The sequence below is a fragment of the Drosophila pseudoobscura genome, chromosome 3 (assembly GCF_009870125.1).
Source record: "Drosophila pseudoobscura strain MV-25-SWS-2005 chromosome 3, UCI_Dpse_MV25, whole genome shotgun sequence".
NCBI classification, from domain to species: Eukaryota; Metazoa; Arthropoda; class Insecta; order Diptera; family Drosophilidae; genus Drosophila; species Drosophila pseudoobscura.
In genome coordinates this window covers 15,914,103-15,940,157 of record NC_046680.1, presented here as the reverse complement: position 1 = coordinate 15,940,157, position 26,055 = coordinate 15,914,103, and the positions used below count along the sequence as shown (strand labels likewise).

At 48.5% G+C, this 26,055-nt stretch overlaps 8 protein-coding genes across 14 annotated transcripts in view; 3 read left to right on the top strand and 5 right to left on the bottom strand.

The window, feature by feature from the left end:
• The window catches only part of LOC4804882 (flocculation protein FLO11), a 30,904-nt gene extending 27,187 nt beyond the window's left edge, over positions 1 to 3,717 (top strand). For 3 of the 4 annotated variants that reach the window (XM_033377345.1, XM_015184770.2, XM_015184771.2), the window contains one exon: positions 34 to 3,701. In XM_033377345.1, coding sequence (XP_033233236.1) covers positions 34 to 3,074 — 3,041 coding nt within the window. In that variant the 3' untranslated portion in view covers positions 3,075 to 3,701. Of the gene's footprint in view, positions 1 to 33 lie in introns of all 4 variants that reach the window. The other variant, XM_001361333.4, reaches the window with a different exon arrangement.
• A 659-nt stretch (positions 3,718 to 4,376) lies between these two features.
• On the top strand, positions 4,377 to 5,986 carry PheRS-m (Phenylalanyl-tRNA synthetase, mitochondrial). Its single transcript, XM_001361332.5, has 2 exons — positions 4,377 to 5,700; positions 5,752 to 5,986. The coding sequence occupies exons 1-2, from the start codon at positions 4,489 to 4,491 to the stop codon at positions 5,917 to 5,919; spliced, it is 1,380 nt and encodes a 459-aa protein (XP_001361369.2). The 5' UTR covers positions 4,377 to 4,488; the 3' UTR covers positions 5,920 to 5,986.
• St4 (Sulfotransferase 4) lies at positions 5,984 to 7,571 on the bottom strand. Of its 2 annotated transcripts, none has more exons than XM_001361331.4 (5): positions 7,228 to 7,472; positions 6,935 to 7,169; positions 6,671 to 6,875; positions 6,478 to 6,604; positions 5,984 to 6,417 (listed from the first exon to the last, which is right to left on the bottom strand). In XM_001361331.4, the coding sequence occupies exons 1-5, from the start codon at positions 7,310 to 7,312 to the stop codon at positions 6,017 to 6,019; spliced, it is 1,053 nt and encodes a 350-aa protein (XP_001361368.2). In that variant the 5' UTR covers positions 7,313 to 7,472; the 3' UTR covers positions 5,984 to 6,016. The 2 variants fall into 2 exon arrangements, with proteins under 2 accessions (XP_001361368.2, XP_033233239.1); XM_033377348.1 differs by having other exon boundaries at positions 6,282 to 6,604; positions 7,228 to 7,385; positions 7,468 to 7,571.
• Positions 7,572 to 7,748: 177 nt separating this feature from the next.
• LOC4804879 (uncharacterized) lies at positions 7,749 to 9,072 on the bottom strand. The gene has a single exon (XM_001361330.3). The coding sequence runs from the start codon at positions 8,922 to 8,924 to the stop codon at positions 7,875 to 7,877; it is 1,050 nt and encodes a 349-aa protein (XP_001361367.3). The 5' UTR covers positions 8,925 to 9,072; the 3' UTR covers positions 7,749 to 7,874.
• Positions 9,073 to 9,171: 99 nt separating this feature from the next.
• On the bottom strand, positions 9,172 to 15,596 carry LOC6898685 (uncharacterized). Its single transcript, XM_002138654.3, has 9 exons — positions 15,446 to 15,596; positions 14,913 to 15,090; positions 14,670 to 14,845; positions 13,564 to 13,973; positions 11,609 to 13,500; positions 11,435 to 11,540; positions 11,084 to 11,360; positions 10,818 to 11,025; positions 9,172 to 10,524 (listed from the first exon to the last, which is right to left on the bottom strand). Exons 2-9 carry the CDS (start codon positions 15,079 to 15,081, stop codon positions 9,911 to 9,913), a joined length of 3,852 nt encoding a protein of 1,283 aa, XP_002138690.3. The 5' UTR covers positions 15,082 to 15,090; positions 15,446 to 15,596; the 3' UTR covers positions 9,172 to 9,910.
• A 120-nt stretch (positions 15,597 to 15,716) lies between these two features.
• Positions 15,717 to 18,532, bottom strand: Ctf4 (Chromosome transmission fidelity 4). The gene has a single exon (XM_001361329.4). The coding sequence runs from the start codon at positions 18,430 to 18,432 to the stop codon at positions 15,772 to 15,774; it is 2,661 nt and encodes an 886-aa protein (XP_001361366.2). The 5' UTR covers positions 18,433 to 18,532; the 3' UTR covers positions 15,717 to 15,771.
• A 29-nt stretch (positions 18,533 to 18,561) lies between these two features.
• On the top strand, positions 18,562 to 19,867 carry LOC4804876 (arginine-hydroxylase NDUFAF5, mitochondrial). Its single transcript, XM_001361328.4, has 3 exons — positions 18,562 to 18,782; positions 18,837 to 19,092; positions 19,154 to 19,867. Exons 1-3 carry the CDS (start codon positions 18,643 to 18,645, stop codon positions 19,742 to 19,744), a joined length of 987 nt encoding a protein of 328 aa, XP_001361365.2. The 5' UTR covers positions 18,562 to 18,642; the 3' UTR covers positions 19,745 to 19,867.
• Positions 19,806 to 25,870, bottom strand: RN-tre (Related to the N terminus of tre oncogene). 3 transcript variants are annotated; one of them, XM_033377347.1, is made up of 7 exons: positions 25,701 to 25,866; positions 24,766 to 25,066; positions 24,013 to 24,694; positions 23,566 to 23,951; positions 23,434 to 23,498; positions 20,902 to 20,956; positions 19,806 to 20,831 (listed from the first exon to the last, which is right to left on the bottom strand). In XM_033377347.1, the coding sequence occupies exons 2-7, from the start codon at positions 24,915 to 24,917 to the stop codon at positions 20,765 to 20,767; spliced, it is 1,407 nt and encodes a 468-aa protein (XP_033233238.1). In that variant the 5' UTR covers positions 24,918 to 25,066; positions 25,701 to 25,866; the 3' UTR covers positions 19,806 to 20,764. The 3 variants fall into 3 exon arrangements, with proteins under 3 accessions (XP_033233238.1, XP_004444332.3, XP_033233237.1); XM_004444275.3 differs by having other exon boundaries at positions 20,902 to 21,007; positions 25,701 to 25,865; XM_033377346.1 differs by lacking the exons at positions 19,806 to 20,831; positions 20,902 to 20,956 and adding an exon at positions 21,370 to 22,479 and having other exon boundaries at positions 25,701 to 25,870.
• Between the last annotated feature and the right edge of the window lie 185 nt (positions 25,871 to 26,055).

Genomic DNA, 26,055 nt, shown 5'->3' with positions numbered 1-26,055 from the left:
CCAGCTAATGTGCCTCCTCCTTTGTTCCCGCAGATGTTGACCTCAAGAGCAGGACCCGCTCTCTGCCACCCAAGAAGACCGCTGCCATCAATCCCAGCCCCGGCCCCAGCAACACGACGGCGCCCAACTCCAGCTCGAGCTCCATCACGACAAAGCGAACCAAGACAATCGAACAGGCGACACGAACGACCAGTCAGGTGACGAGCACGTCTTCCACCACGGCGCAGATCTTTGGAGTGCGAGCCCCCACCACCAAATCCACCACCACCAGCACCGCCAAGGTGACCAAGGCAAGCACAGTGCTCGAGAGCAGGGGCGAGTCGTCCACTGATGGGGACGACGCCCTGGCCGCCATAGAGAGCACTGAGAGCGGACTCCTGCGGCGGCTTATCCACAGGAACTCGAAGCGCAGCATTGCCAGGGCCAACGATGGCCTCGAGGACACCGACTCCAGCCAGAGCGTGGCCAAGAAGCTCCAGATATCGAACTCCTGCCTGGAGACGGGCTTTCGAGAGCCGTTTCTGATACCGGACAAGTCGCGACAGCAGCACGTGCAGGAGACCCGCCAGATGATTAAGCGTGAGATCCACATCGAGGCCAGCCACGGCCGCAACGCCATAGTCGGCAACTTAGGGGCAGGGCTCACTACCCAGCCGCAGATGCCGCCCAAGCCCAAGTCGGGACCTGCTGCACGCCAACGCTACATCCCCCAGGAACTTGGCTCCAACTCGCCCGCCGCCATCCCGAACAGCAGTGCCCCAAACGACATCACCAACCTGCTCTCCAAGAGCACCCGGGGCAACGACACGTTCCAATCTACAACCCTGGTTCGCGAGCAACAGGTCAAGGCCGAGACCACCTCCCACTTTGAGCGCAAGCCACGGATCGTGGGGCTCAGCGCCTTCCAGCAGAAGCTGTGCCGCTCAAGCGACTCGGTGGGTCAGAACTCGAGCTCCTCCAACTCGCTGGAGACCAGCACGGACGAGCCCTCACCGCTCTACTACGAGGAGAAGCAACGCAAGACGGTCGAGAAGTCGCGCAGCTTCCGCAACTACCAGGAAGAGCGGGAGGCCGTCGTCGACTCGACCGTCGTGCACAACCACATGCCCAGTCTGCCCGACCTCTCGATCAGCTTCCGCCTGCCCTCCTACTACAAGCAGAGCTCTCCCCGCTCTCCGCCACAGTCCCCGCGCTCGCCGCTCTCGCCGAACACCAAGTGCGTGTCCTTGGGATTCGAGATCAACGACAACAAGCTGCTGCAGGGGCGCGCGGATTCTTCGGGCCAGCTGCCGGCGGTGGCGAAAAGCTCACCGCAACGGAGCAACAAGCTCCTGGTACAGTCCAGTCCCGGTCCAGCCAACATCTCCCAGATAGAGCAGAACATCGACATGATCGTAAAGTCGCCGCTGGTGAGTGTCCTGCGCAAATCGGCCACAGTCAGCGAAGAGCTGACCGTGGAGCAGGCCAAGCCAGCAGCCAAACTGCAGCCGGAGCGTCCAAAACTACTGGACCTCGGAAGGAAGACAATAACAAGCACGGCCATCTGCACTCCCAGCCCGGCCAGCCCCCTGACCAAGAGTGCCAAGCTCTCACACAGTCCTCCCGTAACTCCGGCTAAGAACAACAACAACAACAACAGCGGCGGAAGCAGCCGCCGCAACTCCAGCAATGTGGAGACTCCAGTCGAGCCGGAGTTCATGAAGATCCAGCTGAACCGCGTGGATCAGGCGAGCCTGCACAAGAAGTCTAACCACCTGGTGCTGGCCAAGAACCTGAAATCCCCCACCGAGCGAAGCCAGAGCAGCGATGACCTCAGCCTGCGGCGGAGCAGTGGGGCAGGGGGGGAGGTTGTTGAGCACACAGAGATGCCGCTGGGCCCTAGCACTGTTCCACTTAACCTTAACCTTAGGCAGGCCCTGGAGCCGAATCTGGGCAGGCAGCCGCGTTCTGTAAGCGCGACCAGCGTGCGGACCAGCTTTGGCAGCAGCAGCGGCAGCAGCGAGACACTCTCATCCGCGAACACGCCTGTCACGACACCCATTACACCAAAGAGCAACGGCATCCCCATCCCTGTCTCCACCCCCAAGCTGGAGACAGCCCCGAGGGAGCAGCATGTCATACAGAAGGAGAACAAGGTAAACCGCCTTTCGCTGGAGGAGCGCAAGCGGCTCTTCCTCAACGAGGAGCGGAAGGAGCGCAATGCGGCGGAGCAGCGAAAGCAATCAATCAGCAAGGCGGAGATGCCACCAGCTGTGAGTGCTCCAACTCCTGCCACACCGCCAAAGACACCGGAGCTAACGGAGGTCAATGGCAATACGAATCCAGTGGTGCTGCGTAAGAAATCCTTTGCCAGCTGCAATGGCAACGCCTCTCCGAGCAAGGACGACCCCACGCCGGAGCTGATGAAGGTGTTTGCCCGCCGCTCGCTGAAGGTAAAGGACGAGGAGGTGGTAACCCCTGCCCAGCCAACACCTAAGAAGATGTCAGCACCCAGCGGGAGCCAGAGTGTGGACAGTGATAAGGAGAACCAGTCCAACAGTGAAGAGAAGCTGGACAAATTGTCGCCCAAGTACGAGGCGCAGGTCAGCAGTGAGTTTACCAAGACATCCTCCCAACATCCCACCAGCAACCGGAACTCGGTTGCCGACTTCCGCAATCTCAACAGCAGCAACAACCACAACAACAATAACCACAACAACAGCCACATCAGCAGTAGCCTGCAGAAAGCGACCAATACACAGCAGAAGGTGGTAAGCTACCTGCCCCCCATCAAGGTCAGCAATGGAGCCCGGAACAACCTGAGCAACAGCAACAATGGAGGCGCCAAGCCTGCGAACGAGCGCTTGTCGCTGCAACTGAAACAGGCCCCATCACCAGCACCAGCTCCGGCGGTACAGGCAGCTCCACCCACCACTACTGCCTCCGCTGCAGGAGCAGGAGTTCAAGCCACAGGTGCCATGTCCATGTCCATGTCCGGCAAGCCAATCGAACGATCGGCGACAGTGGGCGAATTCAAGGGCATCCATCAGCGCCGGGCCGAGTGGGAGCAGCGGGCCAAGGAGGCCCTCAAGTAGATGCGAACGCTCTCTATAGACTGGAAGGAAAAGAATTCAACTAAATGCGAAAAATAGAATAATCAAATTATCACTACGCGTATAACCATAGCCTTAAATTGTAAAAAGGAATAGAACAGATCCAAGTTGCGGGAGCCGACACTCGATGGACGCAAGAGTCCATTCAAAGAAACTGGTGGCGCACTCGAGTTCTGCTCCCGAATCACATTAGGAAATAGCAACTATATATCGATCTTCAAAAAGTGACTAGCGTGTATTTATTTTTAGTTTCTCTGCATGAACTTTAACGTGTCGTCAACTGTAAGGCCTAATCACTCTCACAGATTAGCAGGGAGCATACGAGTATGATATTCGAATTAACTAAAGCTAGTTTTGGATCGGTCGAACTGAAGGATTATACATTTTACATAGATTAGCTATTATTTTGCAATACGTACATATAATTTCTCCGCTATTATTGTTTCCGTAACACTCCTGATATATCGGATCCTTAATGTCAGCTGCGATTTCAGAATTTTTCAAATAAGAATACATAACCTTTGTTTATAGGCATACCAGTAAATATATACCTACATATTATAAATGTACATACAATAATACCGACCTAATAAATATCCAAGGATGCAAGAATTTGACTTTTAAATCAACCAGAAGCTATATACTAATAGTACGCATTCTGGTGGAAAACTTCAGAAAAGTCAAAGTTAGAAAAGTTTTTTATTATTTATAATAACTTTTTTCGGAATTTAAAAGGATGCCTAACAAGGGATACCTCCGGTAAATATATATGTAACTAAGATTCGGTAAAGCCAAAAAAAAAAAAAATTACCCCGCACCTGGGGCATAACCTAGGAAAAAGCATATAATGGAGTTAAGAATGAGTACCGGGATCAGGATATACAGGAAACTAATCAAATGCATGCATAAAATGTATCTAAAATGTATCAATTTGAGACAATTTCTTTATTAATTATGTTTTAGAGTGTCTTCATATTAAATTGACGAAATAGGGTATACAAGTGCCCATACTCCTGATTCTGATTAGGAGTAAGTCGACAATTACCAGCAACATTGACATGACAACATTGCGACATTTAACATTCAAAATACAACAAAAGGGAGTAATTAAAAGTCGTTAATCTCGATAAAAATTGATTAATCAATCGGATAAAATTATTTGGGCTGGGCTGAGAAATCTGTCTAGCTATAAATATTGGGCGGAATATCAAAAACGAGGAATATGTATAAAGAACTTGAGTTCGTCAGTATATTTACGGTATATTTTTTAAATGAGACGGTTTATTTTGGTATATTTTCGAGGGTCGATAACTACATTTTCCCAGCTGATTTTACTGCTCTGTTGTGTGTTATAATATGCAATTGTTCATATAAATAAATAAAATAGGCCACGAAAATGCTGCTGACACTACGTGTGCAGGGCACCAGATACTCTCTCCGCACGGGGAACTGCAGCCGGAGCCGTTGGCTGGCCAGCAACGCTGTTGTGGAAAAGTCACCGTCTCCTGCGCAGCCACAACTGGAGGTGAATGGGAGCACGTACGCCACCGACAGCTGGACGAATGTAACGCCCAAAATTCTGTCGTACCTGGGAGCCAATAAGCACCTCCAGAAGGATCATCCCCTGTCGATCATTCGCCAGCGCATCGTAAATTACTTTTATGGAGCCTACCGGAATCAGCGCGGAAATCCACTGTTTTCCGTCTACGACAAACTGAATCCTGTCGTGACAGTGCAGCAGAATTTCGACAACCTGCTGATACCCAGCGACCATGTGAGTCGCCAGAAATCAGACTGCTACTACATTAACAAGCACCAACTGCTCCGCGCCCACACCACGGCCCACCAGGTTGAATTGATCTCTGGTGGACTGGACAATTTCCTGGTGGTGGGGGAAGTGTATCGGCGCGATGAGATCGACAGTACCCACTACCCGGTGTTCCATCAGGCAGATGCAGTGCGATTAGTCACTAAAGACAAGCTCTTTGAGCGCAATCCTGGCCTGGAGCTGTTCGAGGAGACTTGGACGGGCTCATTGGCCGATCCAAAACTGATTCTTCCCTCATCGAAATGCATGGACCAGACGAAGCAGCCCTGCCACACTCTGGAAGCGGTTAAACTGATGGAGCACGAGATGAAACACGTCCTTGTGGGTCTAACAAAGGAATTGTTCGGCCCTCGCATCAAGTACCGCTGGGTAGAAACATATTTCCCTTTCACGCAACCCTCCTGGGAGTTGGAGATCTACTTCAAAAACAACTGGCTGGAGGTTCTTGGCTGTGGGATTATGCGCCACGAAATCCTCCAGCAGTCCGGCGTCCATCAGTCAATTGGCTACGCTTTTGGTGTCGGCCTCGAGCGTCTGGCTATGGTGCTCTTTGATATACCGGACATTCGCCTGTTCTGGTCCAATGACAGCGGCTTCCTTTCGCAGTTCAGCGAAAAGGATCTGCACAATCTGCCAAAGTACAAACCCATCTCCCACTATCCGCAGTGCACGAACGACCTGTCTTTCTGGCTACCCTCCGATGTGGATGTTGATGCTGGCTTCTCGCCCAACGATTTCTACGATCTGGTTCGGACGGTGGCTGGCGACATTGTGGAACAAGTAAGTAGAGTAGAGGATAAGTCCCTATAACTCTAACTCTTTTTCTCTCAGATCAGTCTAGTGGACAAATTTAAGCATCCAAAGACGGGCAAGTCGAGCGTGTGCTTCCGCATTGTCTATCGCCATATGGAGCGCACCTTGACCCAGGCGGAGGTTAACGATATACACAAGCAGATAGCGAATGCCAGTGTGGATAGTTTCAATGTGCAAATACGTTAGTTCTAGTCCAGTTCAGCCTCAATTTAAACCAAAAAGAAACAGACAGTAAAAGTACCAAACAAAATCAGGTGACGTCGAGCTATATTTCTCCACAGTTTCAAATGGTCTTAAAGCATTTAACATTCTGTTCGATCCATTCGTTGGCGCATTTCAACAGCTTGGGATTATCGCCAAACTCCCTTTGAGTGTGCGGACCATTTTTGGCACTCTCTCCACCGCCGCTCCGGACGAATCCCGCCTCGTTTTTGTTCAGGATTCCAACGGAGGCCATTTCATGCATGTTCACGGACTTGTTCTCGCGGAAGTTTTCAATGCTCAGATGATCGAGTAGTTTGTCGAGGTCTGCGGCAGTCGGTCTACAATCCAGAAAGGAACCAATTCTATGCACAGTGTCTGGCAGATCCTTCAGCATGTCCTCGTAACGCAGAAAGAGAACGTTGGACAAGTGGCAATGGTTCTGGGCTTCATTCACGTGGCTGTAGTAAGGTAGCCAGGGATCTGCAAAGTACATTCGGTGGACAAGCTTTAATATGACAGATGTTGTGACAGATCACCGACTTAATCCTCGTTGGAAGTATCGCCAGAAGCGCTCAAAGTCGCCAATGTATCCCTGGGTGCGGAAGAGTCGGTTCAAGTGGTAATAGGAGACTGCAACGTCCTTGGGATTGCGGGCAACGTAAACGATCTGAAATACATACGTAGTTGGATTACATTTGTTATGAAAAAAAAACTGCTTAACAAAGAGTCGAACCTTGCATTTGTTCTGCAAGACACTCGGCGGCAGCAAGGAGAATGGAAAGTGCGTCTTGATGAAGCGTCGCTCGGAGGAAGGCACTTCACTTAGGACCTCGTATCCCGGCCGGGAAATCTTCTCAATGAATTCCAAGGCATCAGCTGATTCATGGTTCTCCTCCAGAAGCTCTGCCTTGACCTGGCTGTGCATGAAGAGGGGAAACCTAAGGGAACAAGACGCAGTGAATACTATGTTGCCCAACAGAATTGTCAGTGGACCAACTCGAAGAAGGGAAAACGCTCGGTGAGAGGTCGCCGCTGGGCCTGCTCAAAGTCCAGGCCATTGGCCAGCAGCCAGATCAGCTCCTGTGTCCAAGTGGTGCCTGATCTGGGCACTGTCACTATCCAGACGTCATTCGGTCGCGCCTCAAAGTTGTAATACTTCTCCGCCTCGTCTTTAAACTTGTTTGGAAAGAAGTAGCCCTCGGCTCCAACCTGAACAAAACCATTCCGCTCGCCTGAAAACGAATCAGGTTACACCAGCTACACACAGGCAACATGCTAGATCGGACACACCTTTGAAGTACTCAAGCAGTTCGGCATTCGTGGACTCTTCCACATCGCGAATATCATGGGGAAATTTGAGATGCGACTTTTCCATTGCTCGCGCGACCAGTTGCCAGCGTTGACTGAGGCAGCACTGACTGTTGACTGCGAAAGCGACGTGACCCCACTGTCGGCCCGCAGAGAAAGTAAGAACTGGTTAGTCTGGAGTACTGCCTGTCTAAGCGTAATTTAAATACGAATGTACTTGACATCATGCCCTCACAAAGAGTACTGTCGTTTTTCCCTAAAGCTTGCATCTGCTCCAGAAATTTTTGAATTGTGCTGATTTTAAACCAAGTGTTCTGGTCCCATGTCTAAAATATTGGATTATTGTATTATAAAGCGCGTTCGCGTTATAATGATCGGTGTTCACACAACGACCAGATATTAAATGGAAGTGTATTTCATATTTGGTTCCCTGCCTGTTCTCTTTGTTGAACCTATTTTTTTAAATTACTTGCTGGAAAAGTTATGTATGTCAACGGTCCAAGTCGGTCGATTTCTAAACTTTATTTTAACGTACTTGGACCCATCATTCCTTTTATTATGTAATTTTGATCAATTTGAGCACAAAGAATTTGGAATTTGAATTTGTTTTGGGACGGTTAAGCCTCTGGCTACTCGTTTGTGTTGTCCACTCCATCGAAGAGGCTGAGGAGTTCCTGCTCCTTGCGCTTGATGCGTTCCTTGATGTCGGTGATGGACTCAGACTTCGGGACCTCACGGTTGAAAAAGTCGTCCATGGACTTGAAAACGTTCTGGTACTGATTGTCGTAGTTGGCGTACATGACGGGTGGTGGCTTCTTGGGACTGCGCTTGGTGACGGCATTGCGCTCCGTGAACTCCTTTAGATCGTCCAGATGCTGTTCTTCCTGCAGCTCGTACGGGGCGAATCTGCGCGTCGCTTGGCGGTCTAGCCGGGACTTAGTTTCACGACGCTCCCTTTCAATTTTCTCCATCAGGGGCTGGGAGGGGATCACTACCCTGAAGCCAGGAAGCGGACCATGGCTGAGTATCTCCTGCTCGTTGGTCTGAACGCCCGCCTCCAGCAGGCGATTGGACACATCCTCAGCCGGAAGATGCCCCTCCAGGCAAACCTCAGCCACCTCCGCAGTCTCCTCCAGATTTATGGCCTGAGTTTCCTTCTTCAGGCGGAGGGTCTCTCCTCCACCCGTCTTCTTGGTAGGCCACAGACGAGATCGAGCCGCTTGCTTCGCCGACTCTGTCATTCCAACCTCTTTCTTGGTCCAAGCTTCTCTTGCAACACTATTGCTCTTGGCGGCCCCCTTTGCCGACCTATTCAGAGTGGCCGTCAGAGCAATAGTGGCTCGCTCGCGCTGCTCCTTGACCGACTGTTGATTGCTGGATGCCCTCAGGGCCGAAGCAATGGTAGGCCGCGCCAGGCGTGCTGTGGGGCCTGTCGCGGATGTCGAACCACCTCCCAGACGATGTCCTTGCATCTTCCAAGAACCTCCGTCAACGGAGCCTCCATCGCCCGCTCCGCAGTGAGACGCCTTGCGTGCTCCCGCCGAGTGACCCGATAGCGGCGCCGTCAAAATGGCCCTGGAGGAGGTTGTCTCGTTGCCTCGCGTCGCGGCCGTGCTGCGTCGATTGTAGTTGGGGGCTGTGGAGGCACCACGCCCATTGGTCTTCCCAGAAGCATTCATCCCGCGCTTGGAAATCTGTACGTTTATACTGAGACGCAACGTAATGCCGATCAATCTTGTGTTTGCTTGCACAATAATTTTCAAGAAATTCTGAATGTTTTTTCTTTTGACTATTGATGTTGTGTAAACCAGTAACGAAAAATGTGTATTGAAAGGTAGACGATTTTCCCCCTTCACACTCGAAATGTTCAATTTGCAAGGCCAACTGTATTCTTTATCAAAGCTGTAGCTGAAAAAACGTGTGGTGTACTTGTCTTTATTGTTTGCCTTTATTGAAATCTGGGTGTCTTTGAGTAAATGGAAACGTAAGTGCTGGCATCCATAGAATTCATTTGTAGCAGGGAAAGACTTGGGCGTATTCTTACCGGTCTCCCATTTAAATAACATATATATATCTCATACATCATGTCTTTCAATTAATATTATTTTAACAATTCGTATGAACAACAAAAGTTTAATTTTGATTCATTGAAACATATGTTTCTAGTTTTCTAGTAAAATTATCGAAATCTTGACATTTTATAAATGGAATGCATCGTTCATTTGTAACAAGTGGAGGATGTTAGCTACGCCCTTTCCTTTACATAAAAATATAAATGATCAACTTCTTTTCTGTATTTATCTGGAGCTGACTCCAGGAGTTTTTCGACTCTAACTGAATAAATGAATAACTCTAAATGAATACGAAAGTCTCTTTGTCTAACATTATTAAATCATATCATAAAATATACACTCGCATTTGGTGCGAAACCAAAAGGGAAGCAAATAATCAGAAATCAAATGACTTCTTATTCGCAAAGGCGATTGGAGTTACACACCAAATGCGTGTGCATTTTGTAAGTGGTTTTGCTACTAGGCACGCGGACGATCGGAGACCGCTCTAATGCCATAATAGCAAAGTCAAAAAGAGGACCCAGCAGACGACTGTTGTATCAGGCGACCGCCCGGGTCCTCATAGGGGCTGTGAGTCAAATTGGGTTCCTTAGCTATGAAATGGCACATCTCGATTTCTTTTTGGTTGTGGGTTCCTCTGGCCGTGGATGGCTGTAGCTGTTCCAATTTCCGTGGCTTGTGTTGAAATGCGACTCAGACGGCGCACGCATGTTCTCGAATCGTGCGAATCCGGTTGGAATATGTCTATACTCCGTTGGTCCTCGTGTTGGTAGACTCGTGAAGGTCCTTGGTGAACTCATTGATGGAGCAATTGGATTAGATATTGGTCGCATCGGACCCGTGAAGCTCTTTGGGGTGGTTGCGGATGAGGTTGAGGGCCCAGCTGGAGTTCTTGGAAGCTTTGCTGGAACAGATGCTTGTGAAGATGGCTTGACTGGAACTGGCTCCAATTTGGTTGAACTTGTTGCCAGCAGTTTGGCTTTCACCTCCGTTTTATTCTTCACCTTCAGTCCCATCATTTGAGCAGAGACAGAGCTAACAGCGTCCGAGCTGTGATCCACGTAGCGCGGAACCTTGGGCAATTCATCGAATAGTTTGTCCAACTCCGACTTGGCGTCATCCTTTGACTCGGTGCGCAGCTTGAGAAGATCCTTCTGATTGTAGAACACCATGGACGCCTGCGGTGGGGTGTCGGTTTTTGCTGCAGCTGAATTATAGAGGGACAAGTTAGCTTGGGGTTGCTCAGTGGATGCGGGAGACGGGGCCAGAGAAACAAGGAGCTGTGAGCAGTGAGGAGGATGTGGCGGTAGAGAACTGTGTGAACTGTGGCTACAGGTCCGCCAATTTATTTTGCAAGTGGAATGGAATCTTCGACATTGGATTGTGCTCGGATAATATTTATTTGCTCACGATATCTGTTTCTCTGGGGTTTGTCGCAATGGCCACGACCATTGGGATTACCACGTCTAAATTGTGTGTGTCCCAATCTTTCATTCTTGCCTATTTCAGATTCTCTAGCTCCTCCAGTAGCAGTTCCGTTGACGACCTTCATGCCATTTTCATCCGGATAATAGGGGGAACCCACAAGAGTCCTTCGCGCACGGCACAGATCGATGATACGCCGGAAGTCAGGGTTCTGGCTCAGCGTACGTGGATTGCCGATCATAATCAGCATAGACATCGGCCGCGAGAGCAAGACATTCAAACGCTGTGTGGGGTAAAAATTAGTTACACAGAGAAGACCGTTCCAGAGGGAAGTCACTCACCCGATGATTGTCGAGGAAGCCCAGCTTGGGTGTGAACGAGCGCACAAAGGACACGATGATGATCGGCTTCTCCTTGCCCTGGAACAACTCAACAGAACCGCAATCGATCTGCGTCCAATTGCGCATGTTAAGCTGCTCTTGGATGCGTTGGTATTGGTTCTTGTACGGCGAGATGATCCCGATGTCCGTCTGCGCCACTGGCTCTCCGTTGATACCAAAGTACATTAGATCCTTTACATAATCCATTACAGTGTCGATCTCCTTGTTGTTGCACAGGCTGCGGAACAGAGAAAACGTAGATGTATACCGTAGATGATGCTTCGGAGTGGTGCCATGGCAGCTCCTACTCACCTAACCGACTTTTTGGTGTTCATTACTGTGCCAAAGGCCGAATGGAACATAATCGGGAAACATTCGTTGGTCGTGTGGAACCAGTTCTGCGCTCGACAGACATTCTCTGAAATCAAAAAAAGATTTTCTGCATATTATCATATTCTGCAAGGCAAGGGCGGAGGATCTGCTCACCCATGGGAGCCTGCGCCTTGAGCTCGCCATTGTAGTAGAGATCGTTGTAGAGAGAAACGATCTCCGGGTGGGAGCGATAGTTCCGAATGAGACGCGTTTGAATAGCTGCATTGTAGCCACCGCCCGCATCTACTTGGTAGCACTTTCGCTGGAGAAGCCGCTCGAACAGGGACACGGACAGACCCCAATCGTTGGCCCGTTGCGACTGAAGCACTGGGCCGAGCTGCTTGTGATCCCCAGATAGAATTAAATTCGTGTCAGATGAGATCGTGCAGGTGATGCCCATGAGGGACTCCGTCTCGGTGGAGGCGGCTGCCTCATCGACAAACACATGCGAGAACACGGGCCGCTTGCAATTGTCGAGGGCGAAGCCACCCGTCGAGAGCTTGCCTGCCAAGCTGAGGGTACAGACGACGATGCGGTACTGGTGCACTGCCTCGACGGCCGGGTAAAAGTGCAGGGCATACATGTTGGAGTACTCCAGTAGCAGGTCATTGATGTTGTCGATGCGTCGATCGCAGCAGGCGGCGAAAATGCGAGTGAGGGGCCGCGGCTGGGTCTCCGGCGCCTTGGCTATGGCGCGGAGCAGCCTCAGCGCAATCTCATCGCAGGCGGTGTTCGATCCGGCCAGCACGAGGATGTGAGACTCTGGCTTGTACACATATAGCTGATAAATGGCCTCGCAGATGGTTGCCGTCTTGCCGGTTCCGGGAGGGCCGAAGACAATATAGGGAGCCGGCAGCTTGGGACACAGAGCAATCTGCTTCACTGCCTGCATCTGCTCTGGATTGCTGGATATGCACTGGTTGTGAAGCTTCAGAGCTCCCACGGCCACTGGCTGGCGTGGAATCTCTGCAGGAAAGAGAATTCGCTGCACATGCTGACTGTTGGTCAGACCCAACTGCTCGAGAGCCCGGTACTGGTAGCGCATTACAGCCCGCACTGGTCGGAAGATCAGCGTATACGTGGTGTTGTCCGCCAGCTGTCGCTCGCAGGTGATGTGCACTCGCTGGGTGGATACGCCGAGGATGCGGGCAAAGTAGACCCGCGGCTGCTTCTTCAGCGATCCGAGCATCTTGTCCACACTCCGGGCCCACTTGATGATCGCATCGAAGTCCTTAAGGGCCAGTTCCAGAACGAGATTTTTGTTTTCCAACAGCTTCCGAACATCTTCGGGACTCCCATTCGGGACACTCTCGTTAATTATCAGCACGTCGTCGCCCGGAGATAGGACACCCTCGACACCTCCATTATTGGCGGAGGACAGTTTTATCTTCACCGACAGCTCCCTGCCGAACTGATGTAGTTCCACCTTCGACTGTGTCAGCCCCAGATAGTGCTGCAGACACTCTATGTCCTCCACCTGTAAGAGAGTGCGCAGAGCGCCGCCGATATTCACCTGCGTGAGCTCTCTACCCCGCTCACAGTAGTTGCGGTAGTCATTGTCGTACTGCGCCAGAAGGAACTGGGCATTGTCATGCTTCAGTGCGCGCACAACCTCCGTAGGCGGATTGGCACGGAACAAGCCCTTGCTGCGAAAGATCTCCTTGCTGCACAGCCTGTACGGGTTTATGTTGAACATGGGCTTGGGCAGGGCGCTCGTTCGCATGAAGTGGTGCTGTTCCACGTAGCGCTGACCTTTGCTCGTGAACCCGATCACAATGGGCATCTCCCTCAGGATCGTGAACACGTGCGAGTCCACAAAGAAAACCATCTCCCCACTCTCGGGCATCGTCACTGGCATCCGTCTATTGTACACGTAGTAGAACTGGCGCAACTGCACAATAATGAACTTCTGCACGACCACATCTTTAAGGTCGGTCTTTAGGGTGAAGCCAAAGTAGTGACTGTCCACGCAAGTCTGGTACGAGAGGGTCACCAAGGGTTTGGAGCTGTCGAGGTGGAAGGCAGGTTAAAAGATAGGCAGGATATCTAGGCATCTACTTTTGCCTTACAATTTGGTCATTTTCTCGAGTGACTTAAAGTCCGACTCATCGCCATGGTGCTCCACATGCTCCTCATACTTTTCAATCGACTCAAAGTGGGTCTCGCATATGTAGCACCCCAGGGAGTTGAGTTCAAAGTTCGTTGATGTCCCCATTATTAGAGTTTTTTGATACTTCAAAGGCATCGCCGTGGCTGCCGTATCGAGGACATACTGTTCGATTATGTCCCCCTCCATTTTTCCCACCACAGCAGCCCCTGGCTCAGTGATAGTCACTCCATCCCTCTGACGATGCCTCTCATCGATCGCATTAATCTTCTCCCTGCGAAACTCCATCAAGGAGAAGCTCTTAATGCGATAGTTGGAGCTTCCCCGCGGCGTGTTCACCAGGAAGTTGGTTCGTTGCATCAGAGACCCAATCTTTTTATTGAATTTGAAACGAAAAATTGCGATTATTCTCTCTGTAAATTGTTTATTGGTTACTTTACCACCCACATTGATTATCTCTGCTGCCAAGTTTCGACGTTTGCGTAATTTGAGACCTTTATTTTGCTATTGCTTTTGTTTAAAGCTGGGAATCACAAGACTCCAAGTTTTGGTTTCAGATGGCACAATAGTATATATGTACATATGTATGCAATGAAAGAGTCACGAACAGACACGTACATATGTATGTACTACACACATATGGATGTGCATATATCTTTTATAAAGAAATTCAACTTGAGTTTAAAAAGATTACCCAGAGAACTCCCTTTGTCTGAAAGCCATACATGTATGTATGTATATATTTACTTTTTTTTAAGTTTGGTAAGAAAACCGAGCGAGAGATGAATCACACTCATTCATTGGTGTGCCCACAACCATTCATTGACTCATACCTACATATGTGATACTCGAACAGATAATCTAATCTGATGCACCAATATTTTACACTTGTATATGAATGCTGCATGGATACGATTTTTGAGTAGCTTCGACGAGTGTCGAAGGTTGGCAAACAAAGTAAATGCATGCAAAATCTGTATGTGTTGGTATTCTTTCTTATCGCGAACGGGCTTTTCTAGTATGCGTGCGCGAGTGTCTTTGCTGCACTGAGAGCGCCCCGATACTCACGTTATAGGCTCCATTGGCTGACAGCTTGAGGCGAAGCTCCGTGTATTTGGGATTCTTTTCCAGATAGTCCTCGAAGAGCATCCGCATTTGCGTCTTATCCACGTACCAATCATTGCGAGCACTGATCTTCTGACTGTCGCCCATCTCCAGCAGAAACTGCCCAATGATTTCCCGTTCTATGGGGAAGAGCAACATGGATTTGATGAGCAAGGAAAGCCCCGTAGCCATGGACCTGTTGCTTACCCCAGGGGACAGTGGAACTTCGTTTCGTGCCATTGCCGTTGTTGACGATCTTAAGTCCGTTTTTTGGTGGCGTGTCTGGCGGCGTCACTTTGTTGGCGGGAGTGATCTCTTCCCCCTTTATATTACTGTTCTTGTCAGAAGCAGCCTTCTTTTTCTTGCTCTTCGTCATTTTCCTAGACTAACCGGGTGGATATTCGGTATCGGCGGTAATAGGTGTATCAATAATTAGTAATTTTCGCAAACAGCACACGAACACACACGAAATACACATATGAATAGATTAATTCAAGGTTTATCGGTATGATTGCAGCACAAAACAGAAAACAACAACCGGTACGGACAATGTTCAGTTAACTAATAAATAAGCGCAGTCGTATACTCTTCCACTCATCGATGTGTATGTGCATGCTCAAGTGTGCGTCGCTTTAGAGTAACGGCGATTGTCAGAAAAATAAGCGATGCAACAGATGAAATGGAAAAGCTTCCAGTGTTGAGTGCTGGCAAAGAGTTACCAATACTACAGTACTACTCACAAATTACTGTAAATTTTAAAGTTTCTAACTGCATTGGCGCTGAGCTGTGCCTCAGAGTTTTTTGGAGTGGGCTCTTTCGTACATATGTGCTTAAATGTTGGTGTTAGAAATTGTGACGTGTAATACTCTATAAAAAGTCAAACTAAAGTGTACTGGTACTGGTCTGACATGAAATTCGCTGAAAGTACAGATTTCGATTCGATGGTTCGAGTGTGACCATCCGCCGAAACCATCAACTGGCAGTTAATCTAATACATCTACAATAATCTAATATTAAATGATTTATTTATTTTATAGGTACTTAAATGAAAGGCCTAATTAGATGTTTATTTTTTAGCGAGCTTTAGCTTCTCGGACCCAAATATAACCCCTGTGTCGACCAGCTTGCGTTTCATGGCAAAGGGATTGACAGAGTTTAGAGGAGTACGCTGTTCCGTGGATTTACCAGTCGCCACCTCAGACTCGGCGTCAGCGAAAATGTTCTCCTGTGTATCCAGCGGCGTGGTTGACTCGGGTGTTGAGGGACGAGTAGCTGCCTTGAACATATTTGGCGAATTGGTGAAACGTTTCAGGGCCCCGCGCTTCGAGGAGCTCAACTCGATGGGCTTGGGCTTAGGTCCCTGACCCAGAGATCCTGCTGTGGGTGTCATGGGGAGGACAATGGTGGCTGCTATCCCGCTCGCGCCCAGCAGCGTCTGCTGCTTGCGTGCCTCCTGGATAGCCTCCAACTGGGGCAATAATTCGCACAGGCGATCAGAGAGATGAATCCGTCCCCGCTTGGTGGCATATTTGACAGCCAGCTGTAGGAGCTCAGTGCAGGCAATCGACTCGATTAGCTCGCGGGCCCGTGTCTCGCATTCGCTGCTGCAGGCCAGCGCAAAAAGCTTGATGGCGGTCTCCTTCTGCATCTTCTCGGCGCCCTCCGCCTGCATCAGACTGGATCGCAGCAGGGCATCCTCAAGTTCCGACTTTTCCACTTCGATATCGCATAGTGGGATTTGCATGCGCAGTTCTTGCAGCATGGGGCGGGGATTGGTCATCGGATAGGATGTGCCGCGGCAGAGGACTGCCTGTACGATTTGCCGACGCTCGGAGACGGCAACCACAAAGTAATTGTTCGATACGCTGGAGCTCTGCTTCATGGTGTCACAAATGGGGAACCAGGCATTGCTGCTCTTCCTGTACAGCTGCAGCAGACCCATGTGGTCTGCCATGCTAGGCGACCCTGTTTCACTGAAGCCGAGCCAGGCTATCTGTCTTCCAGGAGTGAGTGGCACAGGCAGATGTTCGAGGCGAAGGCTAAGTCCATTGATAGTCACTAGCATGGCCGAAAGATACTGCTGGGTCTGGCTAGGTGCAGAGCTGTGATAGACCAACATCAGGCTGTGCTCGTGTCCGGCTAAAGCCACCACAGGGCCTGGTATGCTCAACACCTCGCGCTGGGTACCCATAACGCTGAAGATGCGAAGGAAACTGGAACTGGTGGCAACTGCGACCAGGTGGCTGGTGGCCACCAGCGCATCCACGGACTCGCAGTCCGGCAGGCTGAGAGACCACTCTTTGTTTCCCGCGGCGGCCAAAGCAATCACCACCAGCTTGCTGGACTCGTTGGAGGCCAAAGCTAGGGCCCCGCTGCTCAGGCTGGCCAGATTGTGCTGGTTATAATTGCTTATGTGCAGCGAATGGTGAATGCTCGCATCATGGAATTCCACATCTATGGAACTCTCGCCAGACGGCTCCACGTGGCCTGTGACTATGCCGACATCGTTCCAAGCCATGTATCGGTGCTCGAGATCGCAAGGCGTGGCGCTGGGCTGGAAGGCAGACTGCTGTTTGAAAAGCTTGATTTGAGGTGCAGCTGGCGCAGGCTCCACTCTACTGCTGCTGGCCCGGGAGAGCTCGTCATCAATGGGATCCGCATAGTTCATGACGTCGCGCTTCAACTGCTCTAGACTAACGCCGTCACCATCATCTGCAGGCGCTTCTGGATTTCCTGCTCGCGCAAACTTAAATTTGCTTAGCAGATCCGCTCGGACGTCTTCTAATTCCTCCTCTTCCATATCGGCTTCTGCGTCTTCGCTCATGAATACGGTTCCCAGCTGCCCAGTGGCATCACAAAAGGCCACTTCCTCCTCGTCCGCATTGCTCCAGGCCAGGCAAGTGATGGAATTGCAATCATTTGGCGGCGACTCCACAGAGATCGCTGTTCGCTTCTTTATGTCAAAGACGCTCACTTCGCCCTTGGTTGTTCCAGCGGCCAGACGCTCCCCGTTTGGAGAGAACTGGCAGCAGCTGTAGTTGCTGGAGACTTTATCGTCGCGCAGCTTGTAGGCGACCTCCCAGTTGGCCGTGTTGAGCACCACAATTTCGTTGTCCACTGCATAGGCCAAAAGTTCCCCGCTCTGGGGCTCAAAGGTGGGCGTGCCGTATTGAGTCGCACTCTCGAAACTGTTCACTCGTGGAAGTCCAGTAATGTTCTTCAGCTCTGTTGCCGTCTCAAAGTTCCACACCTTCAGTTGTCCGTCGCCGCTAACAGAGGCCAGTAATTTCCTCTCAATAAACATGTCCAGAGCGAGTATAGGTCCTGTATGACCCTCTAGGACAATTACATTGCCCACATTCTCGCCGCGTAGCACCTTAATTGTTGCATCCTCGCTGCCTGCTGCCGTGTACTCGCCATACACTTTAAGACACGTTGCTGGGGCGGTGAACCGCATCAGGATTCCATCGCTGTCCATTTCGGGAAACGTGTAGGCATGGATGGTGTTGCGGTCGGTGGAGGCCAGGAGGCGGCTGCCCGAGTGAGCGATGCACATGACAAACTCCCCCAGGCAGGTGGAGCGCGGGTCATCGTCGCTGATGCACGTCCAGTGGCGAATATCACCATCGGTGCCACACGTAATGATAAACTCGCCCTTCGGCGTGTACAGGAGCCCAGTGTATCCATTGGTGTGCGCATAGCGCAGGGCACTTCGCGAGAAGCTCATTTTGTTCAATGTTCAATGAAAATAAAATAAACACAGACTCGCGCTGAACTACGGCTTTTGGCGCCAAAATGTATTACTGACAGACAGTGTTGGGCAGCGACAGCTGATTCACACAGCTGATTCAAACAGCTGATTCTGTTTTGGTTTGTTTCTCTGCCGGTGTACTGTTACCGCATACCCTACATTCAATTTAATTTTACTAAACGGACTATGTTAAAGAACTTAACAAAGTTATCAACCTTAAAGGTCACCTGTGATCTGCGGGCCCTCTCCTCACTCACACAGCCCACGCATCAAAACATCTTTGACCGCAACGCCAAGCGGCTACAAAAGGAACGCGCCGCCCTGAGGTAAGTTTTCCTCGGGTTTTAAAAAGGCTTTCTAAGAACTGTTTGCGTCCACAGTGAAGATGTAGGACTTTATGATTATCTGAAGGAGGAGGTGGGCTTTCGACTGGCGGATCGTGTGTTTGACATTAAACGCGAGTTCAAGGCGGCCGCCGACATCGGATGCAGTCGAGGCTACCTCTCCAAGCACATTCTGGCAGAGAGCGTGGAGCATCTGACGCTCACAGACACTAGTGCCACGATGCTTGAGCAGGCGCAGGGCACGCCAGGCCTCAAAATACACAAATTAGTCAGAGATGAGGAGGACTTGGATGTGGGTAAAAAATAATTTTAATTTCTTTTCAACGATCACGTCCAACTTTTTCTATTCACAGTTTGAGGAGAACTCTCTGGATCTGGTCATCTCCAGCCTTAGTCTGCATTGGGTAAATGACCTGCCTGGTTGCTTTGCCCAGATAAAGCGCAGCTTAAAACCAGACGGCGTCTTCATAGCCTCCATGTTTGGCGGGGATACGTTGTATGAGTTGCGCTCCTCGCTGCAGTTGGCCGAGCTGGAGCGCAAAGGTGGCATCTCTCCGCACATCTCGCCGTTTACCCAAATACGCGACATCGGATCTCTCCTAAACCGCGCCGGCTTCACCATGCTGACCATAGACACCGACGAATTAGTAATTGGCTATCCCAGCATGTTTGAGCTGATGTGGGATCTCAAGGGAATGGCGGAAAACAACGCGGCTTTCAATAGGCCCGCACACCTTAGTCGTGAGACAATGCTGGCGGCCAGTGCCATCTACCAGGAGCTCTATGCCAAACCCAACGAAAGTGGTGTGCCGGCCACCTTTCAAATCATTTACTTTGTGGGCTGGAAGCCAGGACCCAACCAGCCGCAGCCATTGGCACGCGGCACAGGCGAGGTGTCGCTCAAGGATCTGGGAAAGATTATCGAAAAGGGCGGCAAGCTGTGAAGCTCACATGCGTGAAAATGGGGGGAAACGCTGCAAGTTCAGTTAAGTTTTATTTTAAAACGCTCTTGAACATAATCTATTACTTAAATAAACATGATTCCCTTGTTGGGAAACTTAATTTAATGATTCATGGTCTGATCCGTGTAAATATTCAACCCGGAAATTATTATAAAGAATGCACTATCATTTCGTTCGTCAATTTGTTGCGGTTTCGTATAACTACATATTATATCTATCATAATGATTCGATTCTTCGATTAATATTTGGTTGCATTTGGCTCCGGGTTCGGCTCCGGCACCGGCACCGGCTTTACAATCGCTTACATTTCTTGGACGTAACTTTTTAACGTTGCTTTGTATTTTCATCGGTACGTATATACAAGTACAATTTACAACAATTTATAATATATGTTTATTTGTAGTTCAATATGCAATCTAATAGACTTCTAACCGGATTGTATGTGTATTAGATACGATTTGCTCTTGCTTAAATATTGTTCCTTTAGCATTTTGCTTTTAATTCTCAATTGCTTAATCAATTTTCAAAACAGAAGTTACCATTCTGCAATGTTCATTTAGCTCCGTTGTACCCCTAATTCGATCAACTGGGTCCGCCAAAAGCTTCTTTACAAGCGCCATTTCTTTGTTCTCCAACTTAAACGACTTATGTACAGATGGTGTGATTGATGATTATCATAAATTAGTTCGCTACTCTTGGAAGTGGTGTGTTTGCCAGCTATGCTGCTGCTGCTGCTGTTCCAGTTGCTGTGGTAAGAATAGAAGACTCAAGGCAAGGCATAGGCAGCAGACGAAAACGAGCAGGCCCTAGGTTATTCCAGATCGTTGGTTCGTTGTCGTCTGCTGCTTTGCCAATCATCCAAGAGCTAGCGGCGATCGGGGCGGAACAGGCGGTGGTGTTGGGCTGGCTCGAGGAGAAGACGTGGCGGTGCTCCCTAATGCTGTTGTGGTATGATTTTCTGCAGCTGCCAGCGTCGAGCTAGACGCCGGCGGCAGCTGACGTCAGGTGCCCAAAAGCATCTCTCGCTGTGGCGTGCTCTGAAGCATATTGGCGGTTTTCAGGTGAATACTGTAAAGAGCCATGATCACCAGCCCGATTAGTTGGGGGTCTACAAAATTCCAGGCTACTTGTTACTCACTTGTTGTCCTCCAGCGACATGGTATCCGACGAGCCGTGCGAGGCAACTGAAGTACCTGCAAGCGAACTTCGTATTGAGTGCGAGTCCTCGGGAACAGTAAGCGTAACTAATAAAATGGCATTTAATTTATTTGTTTTTGAATTATCGAACAGAACACGTCAACGTCAGACCAATCCCAGTTCGGTTTGTGGCCAATGAGTTGGAAAGAAGTTTGGTTTTTGAAATTTTCATTTAGTTTTCGTTGAGATTGGGAGGTGATTGATTGGAGTGTAAATGTGAAGTGGTTTTTGTTAGCGGTGTTAGTGTTGTAGTGATTGTACGAGGTGTATGTGAGGTGGTGCAAAGCGAGCCGGATTCATACTGATATCTGAATCTGAAACATTTCTTTGCATTTCAAACATTGGATCGGTAATAATATATGCATGTAGTCCTATTTATGTATATTCATTAATCATGCTGGCAAGTGAGTTCATTTTCGGTACAAAATTATATTTATTTGTGTGGTACGGTACGGAACTTTTGCTATATTGTACTCGTATGTGGTGTGTACAATCATATTGGTATAATTATTGGCTAATCAAATTACAACTACCATTTCAATTTGGCTTTAAGGTAAACTAAATTTGAGTTTCTTTCTGATTACATATGTAATATGAGTAAATGCAAGGGAAAGAAGCCTAACAAATTATGTGGAAATAGGTGCAAAAGTAGTTTAGAAATGTCATTAGGCGGATATCAATAAATATTAATCGTTGTACGTAGTTTCAAACGGAATCGTTGGAATCTTAGGAGTTATCAGTTTTGGAATACATATGTAAGTAGTTATTTAATATCAAAGAAAGAGGAGGAGGCAACATAAAAGTAGAAAAAACTAGATACAAACATTGAGAACATTAATTCTAGAAAATGATTAATAGTTCAGTTTTCCCGATGCAACGCGTTGAAAATACAAAAATTAAAGCTAAGTACGTGGAAATTTTCATTGTGAGCAATGGGAATTGGAATTTAAGTTGGCAAATGCGTTTTACAAACCATAAAGGAAGACATTAACTACATAAAGAAATATTAAATATTAGAAATCAACTAAAAACTAAAGCCGCGTGTTCTCCACGCTCAGCGCATCATCGTTATCGTCAGCTTCAGCATCATTGGCATCGTCAATGGCACTGGCACCATCACGCTGCTGCTGATCCATGTGCCTGCCTCCATTCTGCACGATATAAATACCCTGATTCGGCTCCCGGTGGCCAGCTGCTGATGTTGGCGTCACGTGCAAGTGCAACTGCTGTCTCTGGAGCGCCTCCAGTGCCTGATCCAGATCGAGGCGATTGCGACTGTCGCTATCGCTGCTGAAGCTGTGCCGCATGTGCTGCAGCCCATTGGGAAGGGAATTCTGCGGCGGCTGAGAGTTGAGATAGGTGAGATTGTGGATACTCTGGCTGCGACTAGGGTCGTGGTCGTGGGCATTCTCAATTGTGGTCACCACGTATCCGTTGCTGTACAGCGAGTAGCTGCTATTTGCCGGCGAGGTGGCTAAGCTAGTGATACTCTGATAGGTTTTCATTGAGTATGCATCACCTAGGAACAAAATTACAGAAGCGATTGCGGGTTTAGTTCATATCTGGATTTACTTTCAGATTTCGGCGGCTCCATCATACCGGGCGGGGTCGGGGGCGGACGCAAACCCAAACGCAGACGCAGAAGCGAAGCGGTGGCATGTGATCGATGTAGACATACATATGTACACGTAGCGGACAATGGGTTAGACATGGGTTACAAAATGGATCATCCGAATTATGTGACATGAACTTTAGGGGGCGTACTTAATAAGCGTGAACTGGATTGATTGTTTGGTTACGGCTGGACAGGGACTGGGGCAGCCCCTAGATGGTAATATTTATACAGCATAGATATATGTATATAGATTCAGTTAGAATTAGTGCCCGTTAGATCCGTTACAGCTAAGGGGTCCTTAAAGTTCTCGGTATTCCATACAAAACCACTAACATGAACTAACTTCCATTAAATTTACTTCCAACGATCATCCCATTTCTATTGATCGAAGAACTGTTCTCTCCGCTCACCCACCGTTCAAAATTTGAATTAAAATGTAAACTTATAGGGAATTGTCTCCCCCTACAATCCAATAATCAAAATAAAATCTATACATCGCTATTAACAAATACAAAGAAATACATATACCATATCATAATTAAACTAAAAATGACGCTGTTTCGGGGGGACATCAATATACAGATACATAAACATTTACATGTACATAATAGTAGTGCAACACCAACTCAAATTCGATTCGGGGAAACTGCTTATATTTCTTTCTGTTTTGTAAATAATGAATACATGTCTTAAACGTGATAAACAACTGTGCACCACACAATATACAAAACGGAAACTTGAATACAAATTACTGAGTTACTTGGGTTTGTTAGTGGATTGTGGGGAAGCAAGCGTTAGTATTAGTTAGAGTATGTACAAAAGTGTGGTGGGGAATTTGTCAAACCACGCGACACTCACCCGTAGCGCACTCCGAAGTTTCATAGGACACCGTCGATTGCACATCAATTGCATTCTGCTCTTGTCTGAAAATATAATACGAGTACTGAGACCTGAGACATTGTTTATCTTTTTGAAATATGCATTTACAACCTTGATATCACATCTGTTATGACTTGCTTCTCCGTGTCTGTGTAATCGTTGCGTCGGCGACCGATTTTCTTTTCCATATCCGCCTCGACGAAGTCTCCCAAGGTCCGTGTGGGGAACTCATTCGATTTGGCTGGTGGAGGCACATCAAGCTTCAAGTCTTTCAGCTTCTTCATCACACGTTCTAGAGCATGTATGGCGTCGTCGTCGGAGTAGCCAAAGTTCTTGTGGAGCTTTACTTGCAGATACTCGATGATGGCATCCATGTCCTTCATGCGGAGCAGTTCATCCTTGTGGAGATATAGAATGGTGATGGCCATAGCCAGAATGACGCGATCACCATCCAACAGAAATATGTCCCAGACGCGTAGACTCAGACTGAAGGGGACCTGCAACAGAATCAAGCAGACATACATTTAATTTCAACTGAAGTTAAACGATAGTACTTACCCGCTCTACGAAGACCACGAAGAACCACTTGATGGCATACAGCAGGGCGTCAACATTGTGTTTGGTGAAATGCTTATGTAGCTTGCGCATGATCTTGGACAAAATGCGATCATGGTGGTCAATGAAGCGCGTCAGCTTGGGGAATCCCTCAATGAAAAGTCCGTGCATGCCGTATTTTTGGTCGGTGATCAGGGTATTAAGGGCCCAGAAAGCCTCCTCCTCCTGCATAAATAGGAGCAGCACGCCCGCCACGCAAGCCATTCCCTGGCAGTAGCCCAGCTCTGAGTTGTAGATACTGTAAGCATTGAGCACATTGAACAGCGAGCACTGCTTGATGCTGTAGCGCTCCCGATAGGCAAGATTGTCTCTGAACTGGCGATTCACATCGGCGTCGATCTGGCGCGTCTCCGTGGAGTACTTCTTTGCCAGAAGGAGCATACGGGGATAAACGCCGGCATTGTTGGCTATCGACTGGTCGACATTGAGCAGCTTCTTCCAGGCTGGCCAACGAACGGCCTTGGGGATACCCTTGTACACACGTGTGTGAAGCTTGTCCTGAGGGGGCGGCCACTTGGCCAGCATCTTCATCCACTTTTTATCACGCTCGAGCTCAATCTTGGTTAGCTGCATTTCCTGAGAGTCGCGCGTGGTGGGCAGGCGGGAGTCGTGCATAAAGCCATATCTGCAATGAAAGAGATATGATATCAGCAGACAGTAGATTAAGGGACAGCGATTAAAGAGTCAAGAACTCACTTATCAGTTATGTGATAGATTTCGAATGTGGGATTTTCCCAGGGATCCACAATGTTGGAGGGATCGAGGCCCAGCTCGTAGCGCTTGACAATCTCCTCGCGCTCATCCTCGGCACGCCTAACCAAGGCCTCCCGCTGATCACCATCCGTCATCGTGGTCAGGCAGAGAGGAGAAGGTGGGTGAGACGGTGGCGCTGGCGGTGGCGGTGGCGCAGGAGGAGGCCACAATTACAGAACTACGAGACTCTCTTCTCTCAGTTGACTTGGGTGAGTATGGGGAGTGGCTTAGCGATAGCGCGAAACTTTGATAAAAGACAATAGCATTAACATATGAAAGTAAAAACACTCATCTACTCGTGCATATAATGTATGCACCCACGACACACCAATTCACGCGGACACATGCAAACTCTCGCGAAGTTAATGTACAATCTATACATATGTGCACAAACATACACATAAATGTAGTGGAATCGATTTCGCTGAACGATTTTTGTTCAGCTGCTTGCCACAAAGCGTGGCCAAAAATGACGTGATATTCAAAATGTTTAAGGCATCGCAGCATCCAAACCCGAAACAAACTGCAAATTAAAACAACGCCCCCACTGACCCCCGAGATGAAGAGCCAGAACAGAACAGAATGGAAAGAGAGAGTGGAGTGGATATCTTCTGTCCGTGACATCATTGACAGAACAGAGGATGCTTATTAGGAATATATAGTTATAAATTCCTTGCTGGTGAGTGCTCTTTATGTCTTATCTCTCGTACACTTCCTGTTTTCGCTGCGTTTTGATTTTGTTGTATTTTTGTCAACACAGACACGCACACAAGCACACACTACTGATGCCAACCAGAAAGTTTTGTTCTTTGGCTTTCACTCCCGAGATTCTGCCCAGTTTTAAGTGTGTACTGGGTGAAAGAATTGAGGGCATTTACCATTTAATTTTGTGCTTAAACTTTTAACAAAAAACACCATTCAAGTGTTTGTTAAACAAATTCTTCACTACTTTGGCTGCATTTGCGATTATTCGATTGTTACACTCAGCGATGGCACATCCCGGTACCAATAAACTCACGGCTACCACAACCATTTCTGTCACGGTCTAATATTATATATCGTTATGGGTCAGATGTTTATAAAAGCTTAACTCATATTTTTAGTTTTAGCTCAATTATATATAATTTATGTAAATAATTTCATGTTACTTATTTGGTATTAGTGGTACTGGTACATTTGTATATGGTGTATTTCTGAATATCGCATAAAACATCGATGACATCCATTTTACGA

Excerpts from the sequence above, each read along its gene's own strand:
- PheRS-m (XM_001361332.5), top strand. The coding sequence starts at position 4,489 with ATGCTGCTGACACTACGTGTGCAGGGCACCAGATACTCTCTCCGCACG. Across the intron at positions 5,701-5,751 it reads CTGGCGACATTGTGGAACAA|ATCAGTCTAGTGGACAAATT; the intron begins GTAAGTAGAGTA and ends TTTTTCTCTCAG.
- St4 (XM_001361331.4), bottom strand. The coding sequence starts at position 7,312 with ATGGAAAAGTCGCATCTCAAATTTCCCCATGATATTCGCGATGTGGAA. Across the intron at positions 6,876-6,934 it reads GAGCGTTTTCCCTTCTTCGA|GTTTCCCCTCTTCATGCACA; the intron begins GTTGGTCCACTG and ends TTGTTCCCTTAG. Across the intron at positions 6,605-6,670 it reads TCTTGCAGAACAAATGCAAG|ATCGTTTACGTTGCCCGCAA; the intron begins GTTCGACTCTTT and ends TATGTATTTCAG.
- LOC4804879 (XM_001361330.3), bottom strand. The coding sequence starts at position 8,924 with ATGAATGCTTCTGGGAAGACCAATGGGCGTGGTGCCTCCACAGCCCCC.
- LOC6898685 (XM_002138654.3), bottom strand. The coding sequence starts at position 15,081 with ATGACGAAGAGCAAGAAAAAGAAGGCTGCTTCTGACAAGAACAGTAAT. Across the intron at positions 13,974-14,669 it reads CAGCCAATGGAGCCTATAAC|ATTGGGTCTCTGATGCAACG; the intron begins GTGAGTATCGGG and ends TTCAATAAAAAG. Across the intron at positions 13,501-13,563 it reads CTCGAGAAAATGACCAAATT|CTCCAAACCCTTGGTGACCC; the intron begins GTAAGGCAAAAG and ends CCACCTCGACAG.
- Ctf4 (XM_001361329.4), bottom strand. The coding sequence starts at position 18,432 with ATGAGCTTCTCGCGAAGTGCCCTGCGCTATGCGCACACCAATGGATAC.
- LOC4804876 (XM_001361328.4), top strand. The coding sequence starts at position 18,643 with ATGTTAAAGAACTTAACAAAGTTATCAACCTTAAAGGTCACCTGTGAT. Across the intron at positions 18,783-18,836 it reads AAGGAACGCGCCGCCCTGAG|TGAAGATGTAGGACTTTATG; the intron begins GTAAGTTTTCCT and ends TTGCGTCCACAG. Across the intron at positions 19,093-19,153 it reads GAGATGAGGAGGACTTGGAT|TTTGAGGAGAACTCTCTGGA; the intron begins GTGGGTAAAAAA and ends TTCTATTCACAG.
- RN-tre (XM_033377346.1), bottom strand. The coding sequence starts at position 24,917 with ATGACGGATGGTGATCAGCGGGAGGCCTTGGTTAGGCGTGCCGAGGAT. Across the intron at positions 24,695-24,765 it reads ATCTATCACATAACTGATAA|ATATGGCTTTATGCACGACT; the intron begins GTGAGTTCTTGA and ends CTTTCATTGCAG. Across the intron at positions 23,952-24,012 it reads TCGTGGTCTTCGTAGAGCGG|GTCCCCTTCAGTCTGAGTCT; the intron begins GTAAGTACTATC and ends ATTCTGTTGCAG.